General features: G+C 40.2%; 2 protein-coding genes across 5 annotated transcripts in view; one reads left to right on the top strand and one right to left on the bottom strand.

The window, feature by feature from the left end:
• Positions 1–43: 43 nt before the first annotated feature.
• Positions 44–3,778, bottom strand: LOC113571803 (YY1-associated factor 2-like). Its single transcript, XM_027000938.2, has 4 exons — positions 3,671–3,778; positions 3,303–3,428; positions 2,136–2,288; positions 44–1,813 (listed from the first exon to the last, which is right to left on the bottom strand). The coding sequence occupies exons 1-4, from the start codon at positions 3,694–3,696 to the stop codon at positions 1,558–1,560; spliced, it is 561 nt and encodes a 186-aa protein (XP_026856739.1). The 5' UTR covers positions 3,697–3,778; the 3' UTR covers positions 44–1,557.
• Positions 3,779–4,269: 491 nt separating this feature from the next.
• Positions 4,270–26,981, top strand: part of LOC113571817 (periphilin-1-like) — a 25,398-nt gene continuing 2,686 nt past the window's right edge. The window contains exons 1-9 of one of the 4 annotated variants that reach the window (XM_027000969.2): positions 4,270–4,307; positions 4,762–4,806; positions 5,526–5,584; positions 6,160–6,354; positions 6,484–6,548; positions 17,634–17,765; positions 18,095–18,273; positions 22,883–22,968; positions 24,002–24,124. In XM_027000969.2, coding sequence (XP_026856770.2) covers position 4,806; positions 5,526–5,584; positions 6,160–6,354; positions 6,484–6,548; positions 17,634–17,765; positions 18,095–18,273; positions 22,883–22,968; positions 24,002–24,124 — 840 coding nt within the window. In that variant the 5' untranslated portion in view covers positions 4,270–4,307; positions 4,762–4,805. Of the gene's footprint in view, positions 4,308–4,371; positions 4,598–4,761; positions 4,807–5,525; positions 5,585–6,159; positions 6,355–6,483; positions 6,549–17,633; positions 17,766–18,094; positions 18,274–22,882; positions 22,969–24,001; positions 24,125–26,981 lie in introns of those variants that run through there. The other 3 variants (XM_027000968.2, XM_027000967.2, XM_035520604.1) reach the window with 3 other exon arrangements.

Below are 26,981 nucleotides of genomic sequence, written 5' to 3'. Positions count from 1 at the left end.
AATGCATTATATAATTTTGCTTAAAACAGGATTAAGGTACACATTTAAAATAAAAATGACATTTATTTCATTATTTTATGAATGGACTTTAAAAAAGAGGATGAAAAACACTGCTAAAAACATCACTGGAAATGAAACTTTTATATGAAAAGATGGCTTTTCTTGACAGTCTATAGCCACATTAAATTCTGTTCTGTTTTGTAAATACAAAATGAACAAACTGATTACTGTAGCTCTACAGATTACCACCAAGCACACTAACCTATACAAACATGTAAAAATATGTTTTCATCATCATGGGACCATCATTCAGGACAACGCTAGACTGACAAAACTAACTGGTATTAATGAAAACACACATAAAAGGGAGTCTAGAACACTTTGCATCACATTTCTGCATTAAGCACATAGGAAAAAATTGCAAAATTCTTTTTTATATTGTGTTTATATCTTTCCATGTGAATAACCATTCTATTATTATTACTACTACTAGTTGTTGTTGTTGTTGTTGTTCTTGTTATAAATATGTATCTCTCATACATCATTTTAATATTTTTAAAAGTCATATTCTGGCAATAAGATGCTGAACATATCGACCATGTTGGTAGAAAACTCTTAGCACCTCAAGATACACAAACCAATCTGCCAATTTAAGGACTCTAATGGAACTAATATGCTTTGAACCTGTTATAACTTAGTACATCAAATCAAGAAATACTTACTGTAAGAAAAAGAAAACAGTATCTCAAGGTTTAGAAATTTCTATGACTAATTTGATGACGCAAATCACAAATAACTTTAAAACAGTTTCAAAAGTAATTTTCTCATCATACAAGACATTAAACAGTGCCTGCAACCAGGTACTTATGATTTACAAATAGTTACTCAAAACTATTCACATTTATATTCTGTAAACTTTTCACTTGTGTACCAAATAATTTCTTACTAAAGGATAAACAGAAACTAAAACAATGCATTTCATCACATTATCAAAATATTATGGCTATATACTATAGCAGTGCTTCTCAATCTTTGTCCTGTGGACCATGTGCGCTGCATATGTTTGTGTTTTCATGTTTTAAGTCAAGTTGAAGGGCCTAGAATATCCTGTAGTGCCAGGGGCTCTGAGTTCTGTGCGTATCTAGATTGGGCTGTTGTGTTAGCTCCTGGCACTACTAGACAAACAAGTGCAGTACCTGAGATTAAGAATCACTACAGTATGAACTCTATTGTTGTCCTTTTTTAACAATCTTAACATCAGTAACAATCTTTAAGCCAACATATCTCTAGATGATTGTATAGCTCCAAATGATCATAAAAGATGGACAGAGCAGAAAACTCCCCAAAGCAACTCATTCTTAATTTCAATGACAAAAACCAACTTACTCTTAGTTTCAATAATCAAAAGCATCCCATGACCTTTGCGCTGTGAGGTTTCTGAGAAACTCAAGAGCCCCATCCAGTCCAGGGGAGGGGTAGGAGTTGAGTATTGAGTGTAATGTAAGTGGTGCTGTCTGTCACCTTTGACTTTCAGTTAAATTTTGGGGTCCTCAGGGGTTAATGTGATTCTCCATTGATTGATGTGCTTTGACCACGAGGAGATGATGACCTGGAGACTGCTCTCTCAGTGTTATCTGAGCTAGATCCACTTTGACTGTGCAGCTCTGCTGACGTGGCTGTGGATGAGGATGAGCTTGTTGAGGAGGACATGGGCCTTGTTTTCTCCTTAAAGTCTGTGATGATGACCGTCAAGTCTCCCACTGTGACTTCCAAGTGCTGTGCACTGCTCCTGTCAATATTTTTTAACCTTGGCCTGATGATGCAGAAAAAAGTGACTACATGAGGGCTCACAAAAAAGATTAAGTGCAATCTTACATTTACATAAGATGGGCAACATAATACATAGTAAAAAGAGATTACAAAGATGTCTTCTGAAAAATTTACTGAACTGTTTTAAAATTAATTCTGACAATCTATGCATGCATTCTTTTGTAAGAACTGTTATTGTGGCCATTCTATTTAAAATAAAGAGTAAGCATCACTCTATATTAGTCACTACAAAAACAGTCCTAGCTATTCAGTTTTACATTATACTCTGAACACTGTAACAACAGAACATAATGTAAACCCTTTACCTCATCTTGTTATGGCTGCTCCTCTTCAGTGCTGGCTCCCTGGCGCATTTGTCCTTCTCCGTCTTTTCCTTCTTCTCTTTTTTTGGTTGTGTGGGTGAAGCAAATTGTGGAGCTACTTGCCGTGCCATAAGCTGAGAAACGGGGCGAGGTTTCCTGGAAGAGTGTGTTGGATGAATAATGATGACGACATCATGGAGAACCTGTAGTCAGGGCTAATGGGGTCATTAGTGGACAGCACTAAATAAAGGGTGTGCGTTCCAAGTCCCAAAACCTCAAAAACTGGGATCATGCTAAGCTGACCACTGCTACTGGAAATTTTAAAGACAACATCTAAAATTTGCAGGGTATTGCATGAATAATCTCATTTATTATTAGGTTAAATAAAACACAGTTTTGCTGATGACTGCATTTCTGCCAAAGAGGAGATGTACATGGGTCATGTTTATGTAATGGGCCCAAGTTATTTTTTAATGCAATACATTCAATCAAAGTTCAAGTATGAGTCAAGTGCAGATCTCATGCTAATAAAAGTAAATGAAGATGAAGGAGGAAAACTAAGGCTACTACATGCGTTATTTCTGAACAAGCATGACAAGAACTTTTGAACAACTGTTCAGTCAACTAGGTCAAAGAATTTTGATTTAGCACCTTGCTTTCACTAACTAGTAATATACTAGAATATATGTAAAATACATGGCATTATGACAGTTGAAATGAGTAATAAATAAATACATAATTGCCAACTAAGTGATAAAGCATCAAAACCACACTATCACTATTTAGTAAATGCCAAACTTCAGCATCCTTAAGAAGTACAGAATTTTCACTTTTGAAATACATCCTATAGGTTTATTATCAATACGCATGAACCCATCAATGTAAATAACGTGGAATTATTCAAATTAGACATCCGGTGCGTTTGGAAACAAATTTGAGAGAAAAGGCACCAAGCACAACTCTGTGCCTAAAAAGTATCCATCTTATTCAATATTGTAATGTCTCCATTTGATACGTCTAAGTACGATAGAGGGGATCCCTTCCAAATCTACATAATTTATGTAAACTAGTAGCAGAAAGTTCCTCCGTGTTAAAAGGTGTTACGCTATAATCGATGGCAAAATTGCGGTCGGGGGGCATTGGGGAAGAGCCTCATGCTTAATAACTTACCGCGTTGATGTTCCCTTTCTAACGTCGCACATCATACATTTGAAAGCCTCAGCAGTATTCCTGAAAGTGCAAACGCTACAGTCCCAATACCCCTCCTCTGACGGGGGCTTGCAATGTCTCTTCGGCCTCCAAACAAAACAGACAAACGGGGTATTAAAATTTACAGGAGCTAGATAGATCGGCCAACTTAAAAAAGCAGTTCCCGTCACAGCTGCATAGCTTATGTGGCAAAATCGCGTGTTTGTGGTGCTAATGTTGCTGAAACAACCCCTCCGCCATATACGATGTGAGTGCTCTAGTCCAAAATTGGTTACAAACACATTGCAGGGCACCTTTTCCACAGCCTTATTAGCAAGCTACTCCGTTACCTTGTCGGGCTCTTCTTATCTCCCATTTTAATAGGATGTTGCAGTAATTTAAAGTGTACAGAAATTTGACCCCAAATACTCCCACCGCGCAACCACTCTCCAGCTGTCGCGAAAACTCCAGACGGAAGTCAGTCACGTGGCGCGAGGTAAGCCAATCACGAGACGTATACACACTAGTTAGGAAAAGGATGAGGATCTCTGAGATGGGGAATTCACCATAGAAATATGTCTAAAATTATGCGAATCGATGTTCGATAAAAATGTTTTATTCACCATTTTACATAAAATGTCATTGCAGACCGGCTTTTAAATAAAAGTCTCAGATAAAACTGGAAAAGATACTACAATTCCCAGAGAAATATTTTACGTAAACAGAACATGTGCCGTATCGCAACCGGCATGGTTTTGTTGTACACTAATATTTACGACTTCCATCTCTGTCTGGTTTTATTTGAAACGTTTACGTCTGGATCTGCTATTTTGAGGTTGTTATTGCTTATACAAATAAAATTAATTAGGCTACTGATTCGGAAAGCGTTAGATCAAAACATAGGCTAGGTTGTCACCCGGGCGATAGATGGCGATATTGCGCCTGTAATCGATATTGCCGCACATCAGCAAAGAGCGTTATGTTATGGTAGGATTTTCTCAATGTTAGCTACATTTGACTCTTTTTTTTTTTTTTTTTTTTTTTTTTTTTTTTTACACAGATTCATACCTGCTGGCTTTTATGTGACAAAGTTTAATCGGGTTGCAGCGTTAAATGCAGTGCGGGATCGTTTCCCACTAGCACCCTGGTGTTCTGCGTAACCTAGACTACAACGACGAGTTAGCGTTACACAGATACGATACATGTGACGTAATAATGCTGAAGCTACCTGCGCAAGGTTGTTTATCTACTTAGCTAGCTAGCTAGCATATACAAAGGTAGCTAGTAATCTTTATATTTATTGTATTAATATTCATTATGTGTCGAAATTGTTATATAATAAAACATTGTGTTCAGCTAGCTTTGATGTGTTAAGATGTTTTGCTAGCTAATGTTTGTTGTAGTATCGACACTACATTAATTAGTGTTCACCTCTTTTCAGACCGTTTGATGTGAACGGAAGACGAACGCATCCGAGTAATCAAAAGTGAGTTAAAACTTAGCTGGTTAGCATGTCAGTTTCTTACGTTTCAAATTATTTCGTGTTTTGACACGAACTTTACATACACTACTTGCTGCACTAATCAATCTGGGGGATTCTTGTACATTTTGCAGGCTTATTTTATTTTACATATTTATCACTATGACGGTATGTGTGCTCTCTGGGAATCGAAGCTTACTATTTAGTAAGTTACAGGAGCTGGAATGTACACATTTACAATGATGTCAATCAAGAGTTTGTCACAGGGCAGGAACATCAGGCACCTTAGTGCTCACCCTGCCCAGGATTCAAACCCCAAACCTTTCTGTTGAAACCTTTGCTGACCCTACAAAGGCACATGTTCATCTATTGTCTAGATATTGTCTAGATATTGTCTATTGATCAATCTTAGGAACTAAACCACAGCCTTCAAAGTCATGTCACTCCCTCTACAACACATGGTTGCACTCCTGCCTACATTTAGGTACCCTTTCAGATCTAAAACATTTGAGGCATATATCACTTATATAGTGGTTTGAAGACATGGCTATAGATAATAATTTTAAATGATCAAATGAAAGTACCAATCATGGCACAGCAAAGCTAATGAACAGTTTAAATAGTAATGAAAATGTTGTGCCAATCGTGGTACAGCAATGCGTTAAAGAATAGTTTCACAACATTGAAATAATGCTATTGAAAAAAAAAACATCTTTTTGTTACAGTGTCATACAGACGAGATCAGAGTATCAGGAACCTCTATGAACAATTTATAGACAGAACAGTAAGTTTAACCAGTCACATCAATATAGTACAGTTATTCAATTAACATACTGTATATTGTGATGCTAATGTTTTCATGCCTGTCCAGCTCATGTTCCAAGAAAATTACATGGCCTCCAGTTCTTCAAGTGATATAACAATTGGGGCGAAATGGTAACCTGTTTTGAATGTGAACAGTAGGGGGCAATCTAACCATCTTCCTCTGCTATATAGTGGAGTATTTGATTCAGTGCATGCATCCTCCATAGTTCAGATTCAGACAGGCACAAGATATATAATTTAAATCCCTCCACCACTCAGGTGATAGAGACCTTCCCCCCTAAATTGATTTTACAATTCGACCACTGCCACATTTTGGAAAATTGACTTTAAAGTAAAGGCAATGTTAGTTAAACATTTAGTATTATCCTGATGTGATAGCCTATAAAGAAGTTAGTCACTTAATTGCATAGCCGTTTGCACGCCTAATGGATTTGGCAACTGTTTTGTACCACACCTTAAGCAATATAAGATTTGTTTACATTATATGGTTTGTTATTCGGTCCTGTGTTTTTTTTTATTTTTATTTTTTTTTAGCAACAGGCGTCTTATCAGAAAGTGAATGTTATGGATAGGCGGCCTGCCTTTAGTTGCACAGAGGATGACTGTGAACGAGGGAGTGGCTATGACCACAGTCAAAGTGGGGGTGGATACCATGGAGATAATCAGGGAGGCTATCATGGGGAGAGAGCCCTCTACAGTGGAGAAAGAAGTGGACCACTTTACAGAAGGGTAAGAAGTCTTTTCATCATTTACGCAATCTGTTTGTCCTGTGATAATGAATAAAGTAACTAGAGTATAAATGTATAGAGTATAACTGTCATTCCAAGAACAGTCACTATTTGTGTTTTCCTCATGCAGGAGGATCCATATTCCTACAGAGAGTCTGCAGGACAACGTTCAGCAGCAAGACAGGCTGAACTCAGGTAAACTACCATCTTCCTAAACATAGATGACTGCTATAATTCTATGAGATGTTTTCTGCAGTTTTGCACCTACCAGTACATGTCCAATACATTCAAAAAGTTCAAAGAGGCTTTATTGTCATTTCAGCTATATACAAGTACACAGCAAAAACGAGACAATGTTCCTCCAGGACCATGGCACAACACAAAACAACAGTGCAACAGACAACACGCTACACAACTGCAAACAATCCAATACAGTGCAAAAATATCAAACAATAAATAAATAATAATAAATACAGGACCAATACAAAATGAATAAACAGTGCAATTATTTAGTCCAGTACACAGTACTGGGAATATGTAAAGTGAGTTGTGCATGGGAGTCAATGACATGCTATACTGAACATAGCAGTCACCGGTAGCAGCAAGAACAGTTCAGAGTACAGTGCTGGTTTAGTACAGTACTCTAGCAGCAAGTAGGATAATGTGCAAGACTGCAACAGGAGTGCATTTTTTTTTGTGTGAAGTTCGACTTCAGCACTAGTCCGATGCAAAACGATGTGTGAGTGTGTGTGTGTGTGTATAAAAGTGTCCATTTTTGGAATCTGAATTGGGATTGAAGTTAGCCAGAGTTCAGGAGTCTAATGGCTTCTGGGAACAAGCTGTTGCACTGTCTGGAGGTGAGGGACCGGATGCTACAGTACCTTCTTCCAGATGGCAAAAGGGTGAACAGTTTGTGTGAGGGGTGTGTGGGGTCTTTCACAATGTTGATGGCTTTTCGGATGCAGTGTGTTGTGTAGCTGTCCGTGATGGAGGGAAGAGAGACTCCAATGATCTTCTCAGCTGTTTTCACTATTCTCTGGAGGGTCTTGTGGTCAAAGGCGGTGCAGTTCCCAAACCAGGTAGTGATGCAGCTGCTCAGGATGCTCTCTATAGTACCTCTATCGAAGGTAGTGAGGATGGGTGATGAGTGATGGGCTTTCCTCAGCTTCCGAAGGAAGTAAAGACGTTGCTGGGCTTTCTTGGTGATGGAACTGGTGTTCAGGGTCCAGTTGAGGTTCTCCGCTAAGTAAACACCAAGGAACTTGATTTTCTTAATGATCTCCACTGAGGAGCCGTTGATGGCAAGCGAGGAGTGATCTAGCCTTGTTCTCCTCAAGTTAACAACCGTTTCTTTTTTCTTGTCAACATTCAGATACAGGTTGTTGACCTTACACCAGCTCACCAGTTCTCGCACCTCCTCTCTGTATGCTGACTCATTGTCCTTGTTGATGAGACCCACCACGGTCGTGTCATCAGCGAACTTGATGATGTGATTCGAACTGTGCATTGCTGCACAGTCATGAGTCAGCAGTGTGAACAGCAGAGGGCTGAGTATAGTGCCCGGGGGAGCACCAGTACTCAATGTGGTGGTGTTGGAAGTGCTGCTCCCTATCTGGACTGAGGTCTACCAATCAAGAAATCCAGCATCCAGTTGCAGATGGAGGTGTTCAAGCCCAGTAAGCTCAACTTTCCAATCAGATGCTGAGGAACAATGGTGTTGAATATTGAACTGAAGTCTATGAACAGCATTCTTACGTAGGTGCCCTTTTTATCCAGATGTGTGAGTGCCAGATGGAGTGTGGTGGAGATTGCTTCATCTGTAGAGCGGTTGGAGTGGTACACAAACTGCAGGGGGTCCAGAAAAGGGGGAAGCTGGGTCTTGATGTGTCTCATGATGAGTCTCTCGAAGCACTTCATGATGATGGATGTGAGTGCGATGGGATGGTAGTCAATGAGACACGACACCATGGGCTTCTTAGGCACGGGGGCGATGGTGGTAGTCTTGAAGCATGTTAGGACAACGGTGCAGCTCAGAGAGATATTGAAGATGTCTGTCAGGACATCTGCAAGCTGGTCAGCACATTCTTTGAGCACACGACCCAGGATATCTGATCCAGCAGCTTTCTGTGGGTTAACTCCACGCAGAGTATGCCTCACATCAGCCGCAGTCAGGCACAGCACCTGGTCATTTTGCGGAGGGATGGACTTTTCCACTGCAACATTGTTCTATGCTTCAAACCGTGCATAGAAGTCATTCAGTGCATCTGGGAGGGTGGCATCACTGTCATAGGAAGGTGATGTTTTCCTGTAGTTAGTAATGGCCTGAATGCCCTCCCTCCTCCCTCCTCCTATTCACATACCTATATAGTAGTTGGATAGCTCAATGGTCCCTTAGGCAAGGTCTTTTATGCTAATGGCCTAGCTCACTGACAGTGACAGTCAGAAATAAGAGAGTAACACCAGCTCAGACGTCGCTGGTTGAACAAGGTTTGCATTAGATGCTGGAGGACCATGGCAATTTAATGAAAAGTGGGTTACTGGAACAAATACAATATGCTCATGGACAAGAGTGGAGAATAGAGGACTGTTGGAATGCTACTACATAAGCAACCACAGGGTGACATTGTATATGCAGAGGATAAGTTAACTACGGATGCTTCAAAACCCAACATCTGAAACAACTAGTAGCTCAATGTTGCAACATCTGCAAGCGGCAATTGCTGTCACAAAGGGGAGCCAGGACAACAGAGCTATCATCATCATCATCATCCCCACACCCTGAAACTGGGATCCTAATGACAATACCTAGCACTAAAGCTGCTGACCTGAGATTGAAGATCATGGCTAAGCTGAACACCAGTCATAGCAGACTTCCAAATGAAGTATCTGAAAGGCTACTGGAAGATGACGGGCTGGTATATGCCATATTTTACACTGCAGATATTTGGCTACAAGATGAACATCAAGGAGCTTGCAGGCCAAGATAAGGGAACCACCAGAGTTGGAAATTGAACAATACTGGAAAAGCATATGGGAGAAGGAAGCATCAGACAACAGCCATTCCCAGAGCAGAAGATATTTTCAGACCAGTAGTCACCATCAGGTTTACCAAGGAGTGGGCCAAGAGTGGCTATGGATACTGGCTATGGAATGGAGCCACCATCACCCATGTCCTCTACATGGATGACATCAAGCTGTATGACTCACCAATCCATTTCATAAGTCAGCTGAATGGGAAGAACAAGATCTACACCTACTCTCTACCAGTCATCAAATACCCCACTGACATATCAGCTGGTCAAAGGAGGAGATAGAAGCCACTGACATCAAGACAAGAAAACTTCACAATGCACTCTGAGATTCTGATACTATACTCTAAGTGGAAGGAGGGGGGTGAGGATTAGTGAGTATCAAAGCCACTATCCAGCATGAAACATCGAAGTTTCAGGAGTTCACCAGGGAGATAGCCCCAAGTGATAGTGTTAGTGAGTACCTCAGACAGCAAAAACCCAAAGAGAATGTGAATGAGGAGGAGCAGGAACATTTACTGGAGGATAAACCTCTGCATGGTATGTACCACCAGCAAATAGTGGAAGTGGCTGATCTGGAAAAATCCTACTAATGGCTGGAGAAGACTGAATATAAAGACACCACAGAGGGACTAATCCTGGCAACACAGGAACATCTCTGAATAAAAAGATTCCAGATGCAGGCTGTGCAAAGATGAACCTGAGACAGTCCAGCATATGACAGCAGATGCTAGTGAGCAAAGTGTACATGGAACGCCATAACCAAGTGGCAAGTATAGTATACATAAACATCTGTGCTGAGTATGGGCTAGAAGTTCAAAGGTCAAGTGGGATACACCCTCAAAGGTGGTGGAGAATGACCGAACTAAGATCCTGTAGGGTTTCCAAGTACAGACTGACAAAATGGTAATGGCTAACCAACCAGACATAGTAGCGATGGACAAACAGCAGAAGAGGGCCATAGTGAAAGGTATAGTAATCCCAAGTGATAGCAACATTAGGAACAAGGAATACAAAAAGCTCGAGAAATACTGAGGGCTGAGAGAAGTGCTGGAAAAATGTGGAAGGTAAAGGCGAAGGCAAGAGTGGTTCTTGTGGTAATCAGAGCAATGGAGGCTGTGACCCCCAAGCTGGAAGAATGCCTCCGGTAGATCCCAGGAACGACATCTGAGATCTCTTCACAGAATAGTGCAGTCCTGGGAACAGCTAAGATACTATGCAGGACCTCTACCAGGTCTGACAGCTTTAGAACTGACAGTCTGTTTTTTCAGCTGCCAGTCCTCCATCTGGTACAAAGCCTAGACGGATGCCTAATATTCCTACTTTTGGAGTGAACCTGATAAACTTTTCATTTTTGATCGATATTATTTGTCACTGGCTCACCTGCATGTCAAAAGAAACACCTTGTATTTTCATTGGTTAACAGTGGCCTGTAATATTTTAGCTCACTGAAAGTCCGCCCTACCCTCTAAATGCTAGTCAGTTAGTAAGAGCTCATATTGCTCTTGGCAACAATGTGAAAATGCCAAAATGAAAAATGTCTTACCAGTTCGGAGTGGTCAGCACAGCATCCTTTCATTTCAAAGAGCAAAAAAGGTGAATTTCCTGCTTTCTTTATAGTATGCAGATGTGATGTAGATACTAGCAGCAAAGGAAAGGGTGCTGTTGAACGGCATGTTGATACAGATAAACACAAGAAAAAAGTGGAGTGCAGGTACATCATCACTGGCATCATTTTTTAATCTTACTCAGTCATCTCTGAATGACAAAATATCTGCTGATGAATTTTGCTAAGTGTCATGCAGTGAAGCACCTTCACTCTTACAGTAGTGTGGACTGTGGCATTAAAGTTGTTAGAGAGGTTTATGATGACTCATCTTTTGCAAAGTTGTTACAAATAAATGTGTTACAGAATTCTAATTAATTTTTTCAACTCTAATATATAGTTTATGGTTTTCATTCTGCAGGTTGTATCATGCGCGTGGTATGATGTCCACCTTTTTGGGGTTATGAAAGTGGCCACCCTACTGTCACCTCCAAAAAAGTAGAGGATGATGACCAATCTTACAACCCACTTATAGTAATAATGACATTTTAGTTTGAAAATTAGAAGGCAACATGTTTATAACATGTATATAGGCTATAGATATGTTCATAACAGGTTGTACCCAAATGCAGATGAGTTGGAGCAAGGAAACAAAGCTAAATGGTAACTGACAAAAAGAGCCCAGAATGGGGGCAGGGGTTAAACTGAAGGCATGGGGCGAACAGCTCTGCCCACTACACTATAGGGGAAGTGAGCCAACTGGGAGTAAATAACATAAGCAGAGAATGAGGGGAGTGCTTATTAGAGATGTAAGCAGCCAGAAAGCAGCCGGAGGTTCTCCCAACCAGATGGGATTGTTTTGGTGGTATTAAGGACCAGTTTGTTGTCTGTGCACCACACAGACAGCTGCTCCACCTCGTCCCAGTAAGCAACTCATCCACCCCAGAGATGAGCCCCACTACAGTGGCGTTATCTCCAAATGTAATAATGCTAATGCTGGTATAAGCAGGGGTGCATTCATGGGTATACAGAGTGTAGAATAGTGGGCTAAGCAAATAACCCCATCCTACTCTCACCCATTGGGAGTGATTTGACACCTGCCTTGTGTTGTTACTATGGAAGTAGTCCTCAATCTTACTCTTATAAAAAGCCTTGCTCTTTTTGATGCCCCTTTTCAGTTTGGCTCTGGCAGCACTGTATTGATCCTCATCACCAGACCTGAAAGCACTGTTCCTGTTCTGAGAAGGCACTAGAAACCTTATGTCATCCAGGGCTTTCATTTGGGATAAACCAGGATGCACTTATCAGTAGTGACAGTGTGTGTGCAGTACTGCAGGATAGTTGTTGTGTATTCTTCAGGTTCTAATGCTCAAAAATATCCCAGTTTGTTGTCTCAAAACAGTTCTACAGCTGATGAGAGGTAGCATCAGGCTACATTTTGACAGTCTTAGATTTAATAAGGGCACTTTTCTGGAAGGGGGTGTATGTCAGGATTAAAAGCAGTGACATATAGTCAGAAGGGCCCAGGAGTGGTAGTGGTTTAGACCTGAACCCCTGTTTCATGTAGCACACCTTACATGCTGATGGAATTTAGGGAGCACTCCTTTTAAATCATCATGGTTGAAATTCTTCTAATATGATGTGAACGTCCTTCAAATACATGCTCTGTTGACTGCTATCTTGTTACATAAATAACCATATATCCGGTGAAATATACACAGCAGGTATCATGACCAAAGTAAACTCCCAGGGAAGACATATGGGCCTGCATTTAACAGTCAAAACTCCAGGTCCAGGGAGCAGTGGCTGTCTACAGTCTTAGTGTTAGTACACCAGCTGTTATTGATATACAAGTATAGCCCCCCTCTTTGCTCTTACGGAGGTCTCTGGTTCTGTCATTCCAGGGTATTGTATGGCTTGTTAGCTTGATACCTGTATCCGGAATGAGTGAACAAAGCCAGGTATCTGTGATTAGCAGAATGCCACTGGCCTTAATAATCTTATTTGCTGCAACCTGTAGCATCAATTCATCCATCTTGTTTGTGAGGGTTGGTGAGAAAAATACTTGGAAGTGGAGGCCATCGCCGTAGCCTCAACAGCATGCTGGCCCTACATCCTTGCTTTAGCCTCCTATCCCTGTTTCTCCTCTGTCTCCTGCCTATGGGGATGGCAATCCATGAAGAGCCTGGGCACATGGCTATGTCTGCTGGGATATGGTTAGAGTGGAGAAACTCATCTGTAACAGTCCACTCACAGCATAGTCCCATTTCTAGGAGATTGTGCCGGCTATAGATGTTGTTTGCCCAGCAGAAGGTAGTCAAGATGAGTAACAACATGTACACAAACGGGCAAAGCACCAAAAATGAGAGCGTTGAGCCACTGTGTCTATGCGCGCCACCATAGCCAACATACTTGTGTTACTACCTACCTACATATTACTACCTAACAATGACATTATTGAGTAAAAAATATTTCACTTTGAATTGAATTTAAATATTTTCAAGGGTTTTCTTGATGGAGAACACATTTTTGCTGATGACTGAAACAGTTTGACTTGTCAACTTGCTCCCCGACAACAGCCATATTCATGCAAACATTCATTATTCATGCCCTACCATACTGAGACAATGGAGATAAATATTTAAAAATCTGAAATTATGTGAAGTGAATTTTCCCTTTCATACTGCAATTTCAATGTATTGACAGGACATGGTCATGATTTTCAGCTTTAGGCTGCATGAGAAGCAAAGCAAAGTCAAGATTTAAAGCACATCTCATGCTAATGACCGAAATATTGTAGCACAATGAGCTCTAATAGTGCTTATGTTGGTGCTATAGTGATTTTCACTGTGTGCCTTTTGAAAGATTTTATTGGGTGAGTCTGCTCTAGCCCAACAGATGGCAATAGAGTACTCTTTCTGAATAAATGGTTTGTGAGGGTTGTTGGGCCTCTTGGGCCTCTGAAATGTTGCACAGGCATATTTTAAACTTTGTGTGTCTTTTTGTGTAGCAAGTATCTTTGCATAAAGGGTGCTATTAATCAAGATCAACAAAGCAGAAAGGATAACTGAGCCAGCTGGGCTTGCTGCCATTTAAAGGAAATATTTTGGATTGTTTGATGAAGACACTTGATGAAGGTACTTAAACATTTTTTGTTCATTTGTTTTTTGCTATTTTAATCAAATCTCCCATTATTACCCCTTAGTGTACGGTGTACCAGTTTGAAGGGCATATTGTAAAGGTACATATGCCTCAACAAATCATCTCCTTCTCAGTGAATGAAGTCAGACCCCACACATTGTGCAACACTTGATCTCTCAGCTCACTGCATTCTGGTCATCTGATCCCAACCCTGCCCATTACTTTTGGGCGTAACAGGGTGCCAACAGACCATTGGCACGATGTCGAACAACCCCACCCCCACTGTCCCCATCCCATTTTACCCTACGTTATTCCCAGTGGAGGCCAACCAGATACCAGGCTTAGGACAAAGGGCACTACTGTCTGCTCCTAGAGCCAACATGTTAAACCCTTGTGAGGTCCAGCAAAGCCAGCAGGGAAGGGTGGACTCAGGACTTGCTCTGTTCTGAATACTGAATAAGGAGTTAGCATACGTTTATTTTAACTGCTGAGCTGAGCTTAGTTTTCTCATTCTGCAGTAAATGGTTGTGCTTGGGATTTGCTGAGTTCTACAGTGGATGTTTTCATAACTAATCTACAGTCTATCTTTTCTTTTTCCATTATAGCGAGATCGTCAATATCTAGTGCATTTTTAGTATTAATAGGTCCGTCTCTGTCTGTGACAGTGAATATGCTAGCCAGAAGAGCCAGAGATCGTAAAATAATTGTATTTTTCACACTTATTGGTTTATCTAGATTGTTAAATAGATAATAGTAAATAACTTTAAATAATAAAGATAGAAATTTGTCATCATTGTGCAGATTCCAGGCACAGTCTATAAGCTTTAATCTATATGCTTGACAGAGATCACACTGCTCTACAGTCCTAGCTTCTATTTACATTACTAATCAAAATGGGATAAATTGCATCAGATACTATATTTCCATTGAAACCTGTAAGGTTTTAATGCTGTTTTTTGTTGTTGTGTCTTGCTGCTGAAATGATGAGTAGGTTAATGTTAATGGGTCCTTTGGGAAAGTCCATTGAAAGAGTGAGTAGCCCAGGCCAAGGTTGTCACATTAAGCATGTGGGCCAGACAGAAAGCTCAGCCACACAGAAGCATTATAGATCAAGGTCTGAGGGCGTCTGTTCTGAACTTGTGATAGTGTGTGACTAGGTAGCCAATTTGTGCACGTGCACACTCACTAAGGGGGTGTCTGTGGTCTTAATGGTTCTGTGCAAAGTGGGGCTCCAGTCAGAGCAGACATTGCCTGTGGATTTCTCAGTCTGCTCCATTGTAGATCTTCATAACCTCATATGATGAATGGTAGATAATGAGCCAAAATGGCCACCCTGTCAAGCATGTCTGAAGTGCAAATGGTTGGCAGACAGCTTCCCTTTGAACCTTCAAAGTCACCTCAACAACTCTTTAATGGTTAGTACATACACTCTCGCAAAAGCAACCTAAGGCCCCAATTTTGTCTTTAATATTTTAAGTGCTGGCCTGATGGTAATTAACTTTTACTGATCTCGCCAGTTACAAAACTGATTAAAGAGCTGGATGAAAGCACTTGTGATTGAGGTAACCAATTATCTTTTTTGTTTTGTTTTGATTATTTTTAAAGTCCTCCCTGCATTAACTTTGTGGGGGGAAAAATCGTTAAATGTATTTCAGTTTGCCTAGAGGAGAAAAATAGGGCAATGGGGGTGGAAAAACCGTCTTGTAGATCTGATTACTTAAAAAGGGCTTCCTTGGTGAAGGATCGTCTGTGATGTGTCTTGCACATTTGCAGGCCTCTGCAGTTGTCTGTCCTGCTGTGTGTGAAAGAACGCCACTGTTTATTTTGCCTGCATGGTGTTTGCCACTGTCTGGCCTCCATGTCGCTCAGCCACTGTACTGATCTCCCATTTGAAGTTCTTGTTTCATCCTCACAGCAGGACAGTGCTATGCGCGTGCATGCACACACACACACACACATACACACACACACACACACACACACACACACACACCTGTCTCTCTTTGTCTTATACTTGCAACTATTGGAGCTCCACATGTCCATGTTTAAGCACTGTGGTGGATCAGGCACGGTGGTATACGAGGCAAGATTCACTGCCATAAAAAGCTTTCTCCTGTCAAAGTCCTCAACATTCAGCTCTTATAGTAAAGCATAAAAAGGAAAAGAAAACTCATGTTGTGGACTGCTGAAGGTTCGGACTAAGCAGGTCACTCGACTGTCTTATTTCCTGTTCATTTCCAATTATTCCTTGCCTCTGAAACCCTAGCTGTGTTTTTATTTCTGTCACCAAAACCTTTACTGTTCACAGCTGAATATGAAAATTGAAACTGAGAAGTGGCCAAATGAAGTTGGCCCTTTGTAGCAAATGGCGGATGGGATCTGGAGTGTTTCAGACTGACCTTAGGTCAATAAAGTCCTTAGCCCATCTTAGGTCCACTCTTTGTTTGGTTTGTAATCTGGGTTCAGCCACAGGTCGTGGAAACCAGGTGCCACTGGTTCATTTATACCTCCACTTTGGTGTTGAGTGTTACGGCATGTCATATAGAAACTGCTAATCAGCCTGCCAAATCATGTGCATCGGTAGACACAGCAATTGGCTCACTAAAGCGAGCCCTTCCTTATACAGCTGTTGCAGAAGATATGCCCAAATTGGGGTAGCAATGAAATCCTGGTTGAAGGTTGTCACACATGGCTTTTCCAACATGCATTTCCTAGCACGTTAATTAATGACAGAATCTGTTCATAGGGCTAATTTAAGTTCTGCAGTACTGACATGTTTATTACTTTGGAAGTTTAGATGCAAGTCATAGGCATTTACTGCATCTGTGTCCTATCCAGCATGACTATGTGGCCATTTCCCTGAAACACATAGATGTCAGGAGGTCATTCTTCAGTGTCGCCAACCTCTAGCCTGGAAGGCTCCAACTGCAGACTTGAAAAGCCAGGGGCAAACTACTAAAATAAATGGTTAAATTAAAAGTAAAGGAAAGATGCATGGATCACTTTCTCCTCTTAATCTGAATTAGACCAGGGAGGAACAGTGGCAGAAGCAGACAGCGCTTTCCCAGTGTTACTTATACAGAAGTCCTCAGGAACTGAACGTTAGAGTCTGTTTACTTTATAGTTATTATTAAAGCTGTAGTTTTGGCACGAGGTCACATATACAGTTCTGTCTCTTGTCTAAAGATTAGACAACATCTAAATAGAATGAGCAGTCAGTAGAGTGGAAACCATTTGCTTGCAGATGTGCTGTTTGTGAACAAAGGATCCAAACTTTTTGCTCAAACTCAAAAATGTATTCAATTTTAAAAATTAGACATCCAAGTATTATCTTTATTTACTGATGGAAAACACCCTAGTACACCCCAGAAATTGCTGTACAAGTCATTAAAGTTACTTGTATATTGTATAAATGAAATATTGTTTCTGTTGTTACTGTGTCATTCTCTTTTAAATGCTGAATTTATAGACCTTTGACCAAAATATTTTGATATTTAAGCACAAAACAAAATTTCTCAGTTGCTGTTTTGTATTGCATTGTATTTATGTAATTGCTTATTTAAGGAACAGTGCCAGAGTGACCTCTCAGACCAATATCAAGGGTCAAAGGTTACCACCTCCCTGGTCCCTCTCCATAAGTGTGTGCCACAGAGGAGATGACTGTGTTTCACGTACCATTACTAGTACAGGTCGAAGGTATGTAACAGAGCTTGTATTTTAGTTCATGGAAAGTGAGTGTTTTTCACATTTATTTTCTAGTGTTACACATGCTAAGATAGAACATACTTCCCAAATGCTGAGAGAGTATTATCTTTGTTATTCATTGTTTTAGATTTATTAGTTTCTTTGAGTGCCTTACTACAAGCATTTACAGATATAAGTTTTTCCATTTAGATGATATCAGAACAATATTAATTATAATAAAAGTAATAATAATTATTATTACAACCTGATCAGATGTATTGTTTTTGCTTTTTTCACTAGACCCTCTTTAAATGTAAGATTCTTTAATTCTTTCTGTTTAGGGAAGAGTGTGAGGCTCTGAAAAGAAAGGTTTCATTCCCCCCTGTTCGTGAGCACTCTCCAGTGAAGAGGGAGGTGCCCCACTCCCCCCAAAATCGCTCCAGTCGCAGCTTCACTCCGGATAGTGGCAAGGCCAGCCATCCTTACCCCAGCCAGCCTAAGAAGAGCCCCTTTCCCCAAGGTCAGAGAGTGTCTGTCTGTTTTTATGTGGGATTGAATAATCAGAAACTAAGCCTTTGTGTAAACCCTCAAAATGAGGGGTGTGTTCGTTCATGGTTCATATCAAAATGTGTCTGTCTTATGCTTTTGTGTGACTATATGAACTCTCAAAGCAATCAGAAATTCTGGCTCATTCAGCTAGACATATATATTCCAACAAAAAAACCTTTTGTGCTTTTTTTTCTTTGCTTGACTCCCATCTGGTAGAACATGCTTGTTTAAGTGAAATGTCCTATTTGAAATGAGCTTTACATACTTTTGATTTTTCTTACTTATTTTCACCATGTGAGCATGTGCTTAATGTTGCCAAGCTAAAATATTTCTTGGTAAAATACTGTGCAGTGGTATCACTGTTAGTCAACATTCTATTTATCTTAAATGTCCATGTTCGTGATTATTTCTCCATATTCCATATGCAGTCAGCAGTCCAAATCTGTCTAGTAGGATTTCAAACTCATGTATTAAGGCTGAACTGAAGTGAACCAGCTCATCTTTTTTGAAAGCCTCGTTCTTCACATCCAGTGGTATGGAGCTGAAATTGCTTTTGGAGCTCTGTATTTCACAGGCCTAAGTTCATGCCACGTGTAACCTGAGCAGGCATGTCTAATCACCCTTCGGCAGACCATCCAGGACTTTTAGCTTATGAGGTGAGTTATGCAGTTCAGGGCTGAACTAAGGAACAGGGAGTTGTCCACTCTTGCTGCTGCAGCATTGTGGGACAGCTGAGCAGGAGATACCTGCCATGGCTCTCCCTCACTCTTATTTGTGCGCTTGTCTTTTTTTCCCCCCTCTGTCTCTGAAACAGAGTCTTGCTTATTACACCATAAATCATGCAGTGATTTGCTGCTTAACATGTGAGCTGTTCCCAATCATATATTACTTCACCTCACTTTTCACATTACTTTTCTGCAGTCTAGAGGTTTACTCTTATTGCAAATTCTCATGATCTCATCAAAACCTTTAGGCCAGTTAAAATAAAGTGTTGGATTACAATGTCATTAAATAAATCCCAAACAGCACGAGCCATCAGCTATGAATATTTGAATTTTTGGACCTCCCACTTTGAAAAGCATCTGTTTCTGTGAGTGTGTTTCATGTATGAGTGTGAGGAATTCAGAGAGCACTTTAAATCAGTAATCACTCAAAAGGGGGTGCCAGCATATTGGGTTGAACGTTTTTATCTGCTCTATGGTCTGACCACCTTGTGTGTGTGTGTCTGTGTGTTTGTGTGTGTGTGTGTCTGTGTGTGTAGGTACGTGCATGTTTGCCTGAATGCTTCAGGAACAGCATGTTTCTTCAAGTGCGATAGATGTATCTGGCTTGTAGCATATTCATTCATTTTGCTTCACCTTCTCTGTCTTAAGCAGTTTCACGCTCGGTCTTCACTCCTACCTGAACAACTACAATCACACATAAGAATAATTGTCATTGTAGTATATATTTTACAATTTAGTACCAGAAATATTAAATTCTAGTCCTTGGCAAATTGTGAAATTTGAGCCCAGAGGGTTGTGGTGTGGAGCATTTGAAGAACATTTTAATTGTGTCCAACAAACTTCTCTTGCTAGCTAACTAGTAATAATTAATGAAAAATAGCCTCAGAAAGATTAATACATTGAAAACAAAATTAGGGATAAATAATTATGGTTCTATTCATTGTGGTTTCATGTTTTTTCCACTATTTGCCTTTGCTATTATAGTTGTCATTTCAAAGACTTTCAAAGTCAGTTTTAAGGGGGATATTTATGTGGTGCTAAGCAACTTGACTCACCAGCATCGGTGTCAGTCTGTGTTCCTGCAGAATCTGGAGCTTTCTTTTGAAGAGGCAGTAAATGCACCAGCACACAGGCGTCGTGTTGTTAGCTGGCAACCCCTCACCCTGCCTTGCTGGGCTACTAATTAACAACACATCAAAATAGGCAGAAAATAGGCAGTGTACAAGAATTGTGTGCCAGTTAAGTTCATTGCTTAGATTTGCTACAGAATGACTCCTCTAAAGTCAGAGGTTTGTTTATCTTATTTTACCAGCATCATCTTTGGTATGCTGAAAATTTGTCAACACTGATATGCCTGGAAAAAACTAAAGAGCCCTGGCCAAACATTTACATTTTACTGACGTTTTTATCCAAAGCGACTTACAATTCTGACTGAATACAGCTTGAGCAACTGAGGGTTAAGGGTCTTGCTCTGGGTCTAACAGGGGAAACCTGGCTGTGGTAGGATTTGAACTGGCAACCTTCTGATTACTAGTCAAGTACCTCAACCACTGAGCTACCAGTACTTACTGAGACAAACAGTCTAGAACAGGAGCCTAGGCAATAATAGATTTACTTTCTTAGTTTAAATGCATTTTAGATATTATGAGATGCAATCACTGTTAAACCACTCTGTATTCAAGTAGATAGATACTTCTTGTCCTGTCTGCCCTGTGCTTTGTGGGTCTGAAGGGTATATGTCTTTTCTGGTGTTCATGGAAGTGTCAGTGATGGTATAATCAGCCTGCTGCCTTATAAGTTTTACCAAAGGTTGCTCCTAGGGGAGAGATTATTAAAATAATCACATAATAATCACATAGTAATTACAGAATAATTAAAATAATCACATAATTGTATGTGACAAATAAACCAAACTTGAACTTAATCATTGATATATACAATGAACAGTATTCACATTTATATTCATGGAATTTTGCAGACACTCTTATCTAGAGTGACAAATAAAAGTGCTTTAGTTCATTATGTATTTATGAATGTATTTACACACACATGTACAGCAGCCATTCCTTTCAAGTGTTTGTTGAATTCATTCACAGACATACCTCATTCTATTTAATGAGATGCTGAATAGGTGATCACCTTAACAAAATCCTATTCTAACGAGTAATAGTATATATACCACTGCTGTTGTCATCACAATTCTCTTGTTATGGAACCAGCTAGATGGGAAATGTAATGCTAGGACTACCTAAAAAGTAAGTGTAGCCAAATACAGCTACAAACCATGCCAAAAGAGTTGAAAAGAAAGGTTCCTAATGAGGAAAAGAAGGGTTCAGTTGTAGTTTTACTGGCAAAGGGATACAGTGAGCGTCAGGTTGCTTCCACCGTGAACATTTCATAAGAACAGTTCATAAGAACAAGGTCAAGCAGCAAACACATGGGACAACAACAGCTACAGACTGGCAGAGGTTGAAAACGACTCTCTACCGACTGTGATGGTTGCCACCTCATTCAAATGTCACTTAACAACTGTAAGATAACATCAAGCGACCTACAAAAAGAATGGCATGCAGCAGCTGGGGTGAATTGCACAGGGAGGACGGTTCAAAACAGGTTTCTGGAGGCAGGGATGAAGTCCTGCAAAGCTAGAAAAAAGCCCTTCATCAATGAGAAGCAAAGAAGAGCCAGACTGAAGTTTGCGAAAGACCATAAGTACTGGACCATAGAGGACTGGAGTAAGGTCATCTTCTCTGATGAGTGCAGTTTTCAGCTTTGTCCAACACCTGGTCGTGTAATGGTTAGACAGAGACCTGGAGAGGCCTACAAGCCAGAGTGTCTCGCACCCAATTTGGTGTAGGATCGGTGATGATCTGGGGGTGTTTCAGCAAGGCTGGACTTGGGCAGATTTGTCTTTGTGAAGGACACATGAATCAAACCACTTACAAAAATGTGCTAGAAGAAAACTTGCTTCCTTCTGCTCTGACCACTGGGCTCCCTGTTTTGGCGTGTGGGAATGATTTATATCTCCCCTCTGACCTGTCTTCCTGGCTACCCCTTGCCATAGTATTCATGTTGTACCCCGTCAATCTCTGGTTGTGACAGCAGTTGCTGCATACAGAAGTTGGAACATCTGTGCTGCTAGTTGCAGTGTAAGTCTAGATGTTGGGTTTTGAAGCATCCTTAGTTCCCACATCCTCTGCATATACACTCTTGCACTGGAGTTGCTTTGTGTAGTAACATTCCAACAGTCCTCTGTTCTCCACTCTTGTCCATGAATGTCTTGTATTTGTTCCACTAGCAAACTTTTCATCAGATTGCCCTGGTCCCTCAGCATTTGACATGGACCTTATTGACCCGGGGCAACATGCAAGCTGATCTGACTTGCATGTTTTTAATGCTAATTGTTAGTGAGGTAGGCAGGTAGCATAAAGGACCTTGTTTAAGGGACCACACTGGATACGCCCTGGTCAGGATTCAAAATCCAGACTTCTTGTACCAAAATCAGTGGCATAACCCAGTGATCAATAAATCCAGCCACTATAAATCTAAAAGAGGGAAAGAGCAAACTTTTACAGTGCAGATTGACCACTTTTGTCTGAACTCTGCTAGCAAAAAACATAGCCTTTTTGTTGTAGGCTCTGTCTCTTTCCCCATGTCACTCTCATTCACTGGTTTGACTCATAGATATTCCAGTTGTGTTAGACCAAAGTTGGTTTATGATGCTATGCTGAGCATATTTTTAAAAATTAAATTATCTGAAGTTGGTTGTGATTATTGTTTTTGAGAACTTCCCTGGCATTCTGTTCTCTGAATTCAAGACATTGGTGTACTGAAGTACTTCTTCCTCCCTTATAGTCTCTCAAGAAAAAGAAAAGGTGCCCAGCTACTGCTTTGGTGGATCTCAGGATGAATCCCCACACATTTTGCTATCAGCTGCTAAGGTATGAGGCACTGCATTAACATTCATACGCACATGGAACTTGGTCTTGGACAGAATATGCTGTTTTAATGGATTCTTTTTATTTATTTTTTCTATAGTTTAAAATTAATAGTTTGTCGGCTTAAATATGCAAAGAGTACACCACAAACATGATCCATATTGACCATATTGTGTTCATTGGAGGGGCAAAGACTGCTATTAGCACTTTTCCCACAGGTATCTTAATAATTAATCTAGTTCACCATAAGTTTTATCTTTAAGATCAATAACAAGAATAAAGTTTAAATACTAAGATCTGTTTGGAATGAACATTGTATTTCACTTTCATTATACACACTTAATTCAGATACTGGACATCATGCAACATTATCATATTTTTATGTGACATTTTTTGCACTTTGAGAAAGTCATTTTGTACACCGGTGCCATGTTGGATTTAATGAGTACTCATAAGATCAACAGCTTGTTGTAAATGACCCACAGAAACAGTTCTGTTCAAAGATGTGTGCACTTTAATAAGAATTTGATAATCATATTTGACAGTCCAAAATGTTTCATAAGGAAAAGTGCCCAGACCTGTTTGTCCAGAAGTGTCATTCATTCAAAAATATCTGTGGTAGTTGTATCTCAGTGGTTAAGGTACTTGATTAGTAATTGGAAGGTTGCCAGTTCAAGCCTCACTGTTATCACTGTTGAGACCCTGAGTAAGACCCTTAACCCTCTGTTGTAATTACTTTGGATAAAAACATTAGCTAATACCTAAACATAAAAAAGAGGTAAAAACAGTGATTTTGCTTTTTAAAAACAAAAACATATCACTTTAATAAATGTGGTTACTAAATTACTAATTACTAAAGCCAAGACTAAATCTTACTTTAGGCCAATTTTCCAAGCATCATATTTTGAAATCATTTTACCTGACAGAATAAACATTTAAAGCACTCTTCCTGTCATCTTATGTTGATCTTTGTGCTATGAGGCATTGGATAGCCAGGCCTTGGCCTCCTGTGTCTATATAATGGTGCTCTTAATAGGATAGGATGCCAGGGTTTGAAGTGGAACAGGGCGAAGAGACAAAGAAGAAAGAGGATCCTGGACAGAGTCCCGAGGCACGACGGGCTCATGCCATCGCAAACAAAGCTCTGGAGATTGAAAAGGTAACTGAGGGCTCTAGAACTGTGCTGAGCTCTATTAACAGTGAGCATACAGGGTCTTGAAAAAATATTCATACCCCTTGAACCTTTCCACATTGTGTCATGTTCCAAACTTAAATGTATTTTATTGGGATTTTATGTGATAAACCAACACAAAGTAGCAAGTAATTGTGAAGTGAAAAGAAAAGAAAGAGGCCCATGGTCACTCTGTAGGAGCTGCAGAGATCTACAGCTCAGGTGGGACAATCTGTCCACAGGACAACTATTAGCTGTGTACTCCACAAATCTGGCCTTTATGGAAGAGTGGCAAGAAGAAAGCCATTTTTAAAAGCAAGCCATAAGAAGTCTTGTTTGCAGTTTGCCATGAGCCATTTAGGGGACACAGCAAACATGTAGAAGGTGGTGCTCTGGTCAGATGAGACCAAAGTTGAACTTTTGGGCCTAAATGCAAAATGCTAAGACTGAACATCACCCTGAACACACCATCCCCACCTTTAAACATGGTGGTGGCACCATCATGCTGTGCGGATGCTTTTTTCAGCAGGGACAGGGAAGCTGGTCAGAGTTGATGGGAAGATGGATGGAGCTAAATACAGGGCAATCCTGGAGGAAAACCTGTTAGAGGCTGCAAAAGACTTGAGACTGGGGCGGAGGTTTACCTTCCAGCAGGACAATGACCCTAAACATACAGCCAGAGCTACAGTGGAATGGTTTAGATCAAAGCACATTCATGTGTTAGAATGGCCCAGTTAAAGTCCAGACTTAAATCCCATTGAGAATCTGTGGCAAGACTTGAAAATTACTGTTCACAGACACTCTCCATCCAATCTGACTGAGCTTGAGCCACAACAATTTCAGCCTGTAGATGTGCAAAGGTGGTAGAGACATACCCCGGAAGTCTAGCAGCTGAAATTGCAGCAAAAGGTGATCCCACAAAGTATTGAGTGAGGGGGGGCTGAATACAAATGCACGCTACACTTTCCAGATTAAAAAAAAACAAAAAAAACATTGAAAACCATGTATCATTTTCTTTTCATTTCACAATTACTTGCTACTTTGTGTTGGTTTATCACATAAAATCCCAATAAAAATGTAGGTGTAACATACAAAACTGTGGAAAAGTTTGAGGGGTCTGAATACTTTTTCAAGGCCCTGCAGCTTTCAGGGGGCTGTTATCTTACCTTTAATTGGAAATAGAACGATTACATAATGTTATTAGTTCAGTTTTCTCTATGTATTTCTCCTTTGTATGACCAAAGTAAAGTCATCTAAAGCCATTATAATATAATGTATACATGCATTTAAGTGCATTTTAATTTAATCCATCCACAATACCAAATGTTTAATGTTTGAAGTGTATAATTCTATCAGCAGCCCTCATGGTGGTGGGAGTAGAGGGATGTTTCCTGAACCCCTGAAAGGATGTGATTGTTAGATTGTGTGGGCGTTTCCTGCCCTAATGAAGCGATAGTACTTCTTAGGTCAAGTGTGAGCCTAGATATTAACATAAGGCCACACATTAATCATGAAATAATTCCTATGTTTAGTCACAGGCTTATCTCTCTGAATGAAACTAAATTGGCTTAATCACAAATGGAGTATTTTTGTGTTGCTATTGTTGGTTTGTTGTAATTGTTTAGCTTAGTTAGCTTCGAATCTCCTGTTGATGAGGGCTGGGAATGATTACCCAAACTTCATTCATCATTTCAATCAATCTAAACGAAATACATCCACTTGCCTTATTACACCCTGTTAAGTGCCCTGCTTTACAGCCCCAGTGATCAAGTAGCTCTTAATATTCCCTAATGTGTACCAGCCCTCAAATAATTATTCCTACTTCCTTGATTACTGTGGACCCCTGCTTGCTTCAGCATTCATTGGTGCCAAACTGCTCTCTTCTGTGCAGTGGCTGTGTGATATTTGTAATGTTTTACAGACCAATCCTCCCTTCCCCCAGCCCTCAGCATCTAGGGCGGTGGTTTCCCCAGCATGGTTTCTTATTGCGAAATCCTGCTTGTGTGGCCATGAATTATCAGGCCATGAGATCAAGTCCTGGTCTCCTTCTGTTTAGGAGTAGAAACGATGCATAAACCCAGCCACACGAGCAGGCACAAGTCATACACTAGCTTCCTGTTTGTTTAACTAACAGTGGCAACCTTTTAGGGCTCCTTGCTCACCCACCCAGAATTCAGATGAATACCTTTCTAGAATTCAACTGAATATCATTTCCATAATTACGTCCTAAAGTGGAGAAGGTACTTCCTATTGTACTACTGTTCCTGTCATACTACAGTTTTTGTTTGTTTATTAGTTCGTTTGTTTTTTCTATTGCTTTAATATAATTGAGGTGAGTGCCAGTGATGCCAGGAAAATCATTGTGAATTAATTTTATTGATTATTGCCTTCAGATCACTGAATCTTCCTTATTCCTTTAAAGCTTCTGGAAGATAACACACAGCCTAGAGAAGCCTGAATGCAATCCGTTTCTTATCTGTTGTGTACAAAATGCTTGTGGAGAGATTATTTACTCTAAAAAAGCAATTAGACTAATAACCAATACTGCACTTTTCCCTCATGTACAAGTAATAGCCAACTGTTGTTTATCCAGAAGATAGAGAATAGAACAATACTTATTCCAAATGGACAGCTATATGATCAAAATGATCGTCTTGTTTTACAGCAGTGAGATATTTTCCTAAATAGGTTACTGCTGAATATTATTTTGAGTAAACCAGCCTCTGATATAGAAAGCAGAATTTGGGGCAACGTCAAAGACCAATAGATACACTAGGAAATACTCGAGTGACCTAACAAAGCCATCTAGCATTCCAAGCATGCTTTCTTAGTACCTGCTTATGCT

The sequence above is a fragment of the Electrophorus electricus genome, chromosome 2 (assembly GCF_013358815.1).
Source record: "Electrophorus electricus isolate fEleEle1 chromosome 2, fEleEle1.pri, whole genome shotgun sequence".
Classification (NCBI taxonomy): Eukaryota; Metazoa; Chordata; class Actinopteri; order Gymnotiformes; family Gymnotidae; genus Electrophorus; species Electrophorus electricus.
This window is presented reverse-complemented; position numbering and strand designations above follow the sequence as displayed.

What these genes read in the sequence shown, in the direction of transcription:
- LOC113571803 (XM_027000938.2), bottom strand. Translation starts at nt 3,696, where the DNA reads ATGGGAGATAAGAAGAGCCCGACAAG. An exon ending in GATAAGAAGAGCCCGACAAG is followed by an intron (nt 3,429 to 3,670) that starts GTAACGGAGTAG and finishes TTTTGTTTGGAG; the next exon opens with GCCGAAGAGACATTGCAAGC. An exon ending in AGCAGCCATAACAAGATGAG is followed by an intron (nt 1,814 to 2,135) that starts GTAAAGGGTTTA and finishes CTGCATCATCAG; the next exon opens with GCCAAGGTTAAAAAATATTG.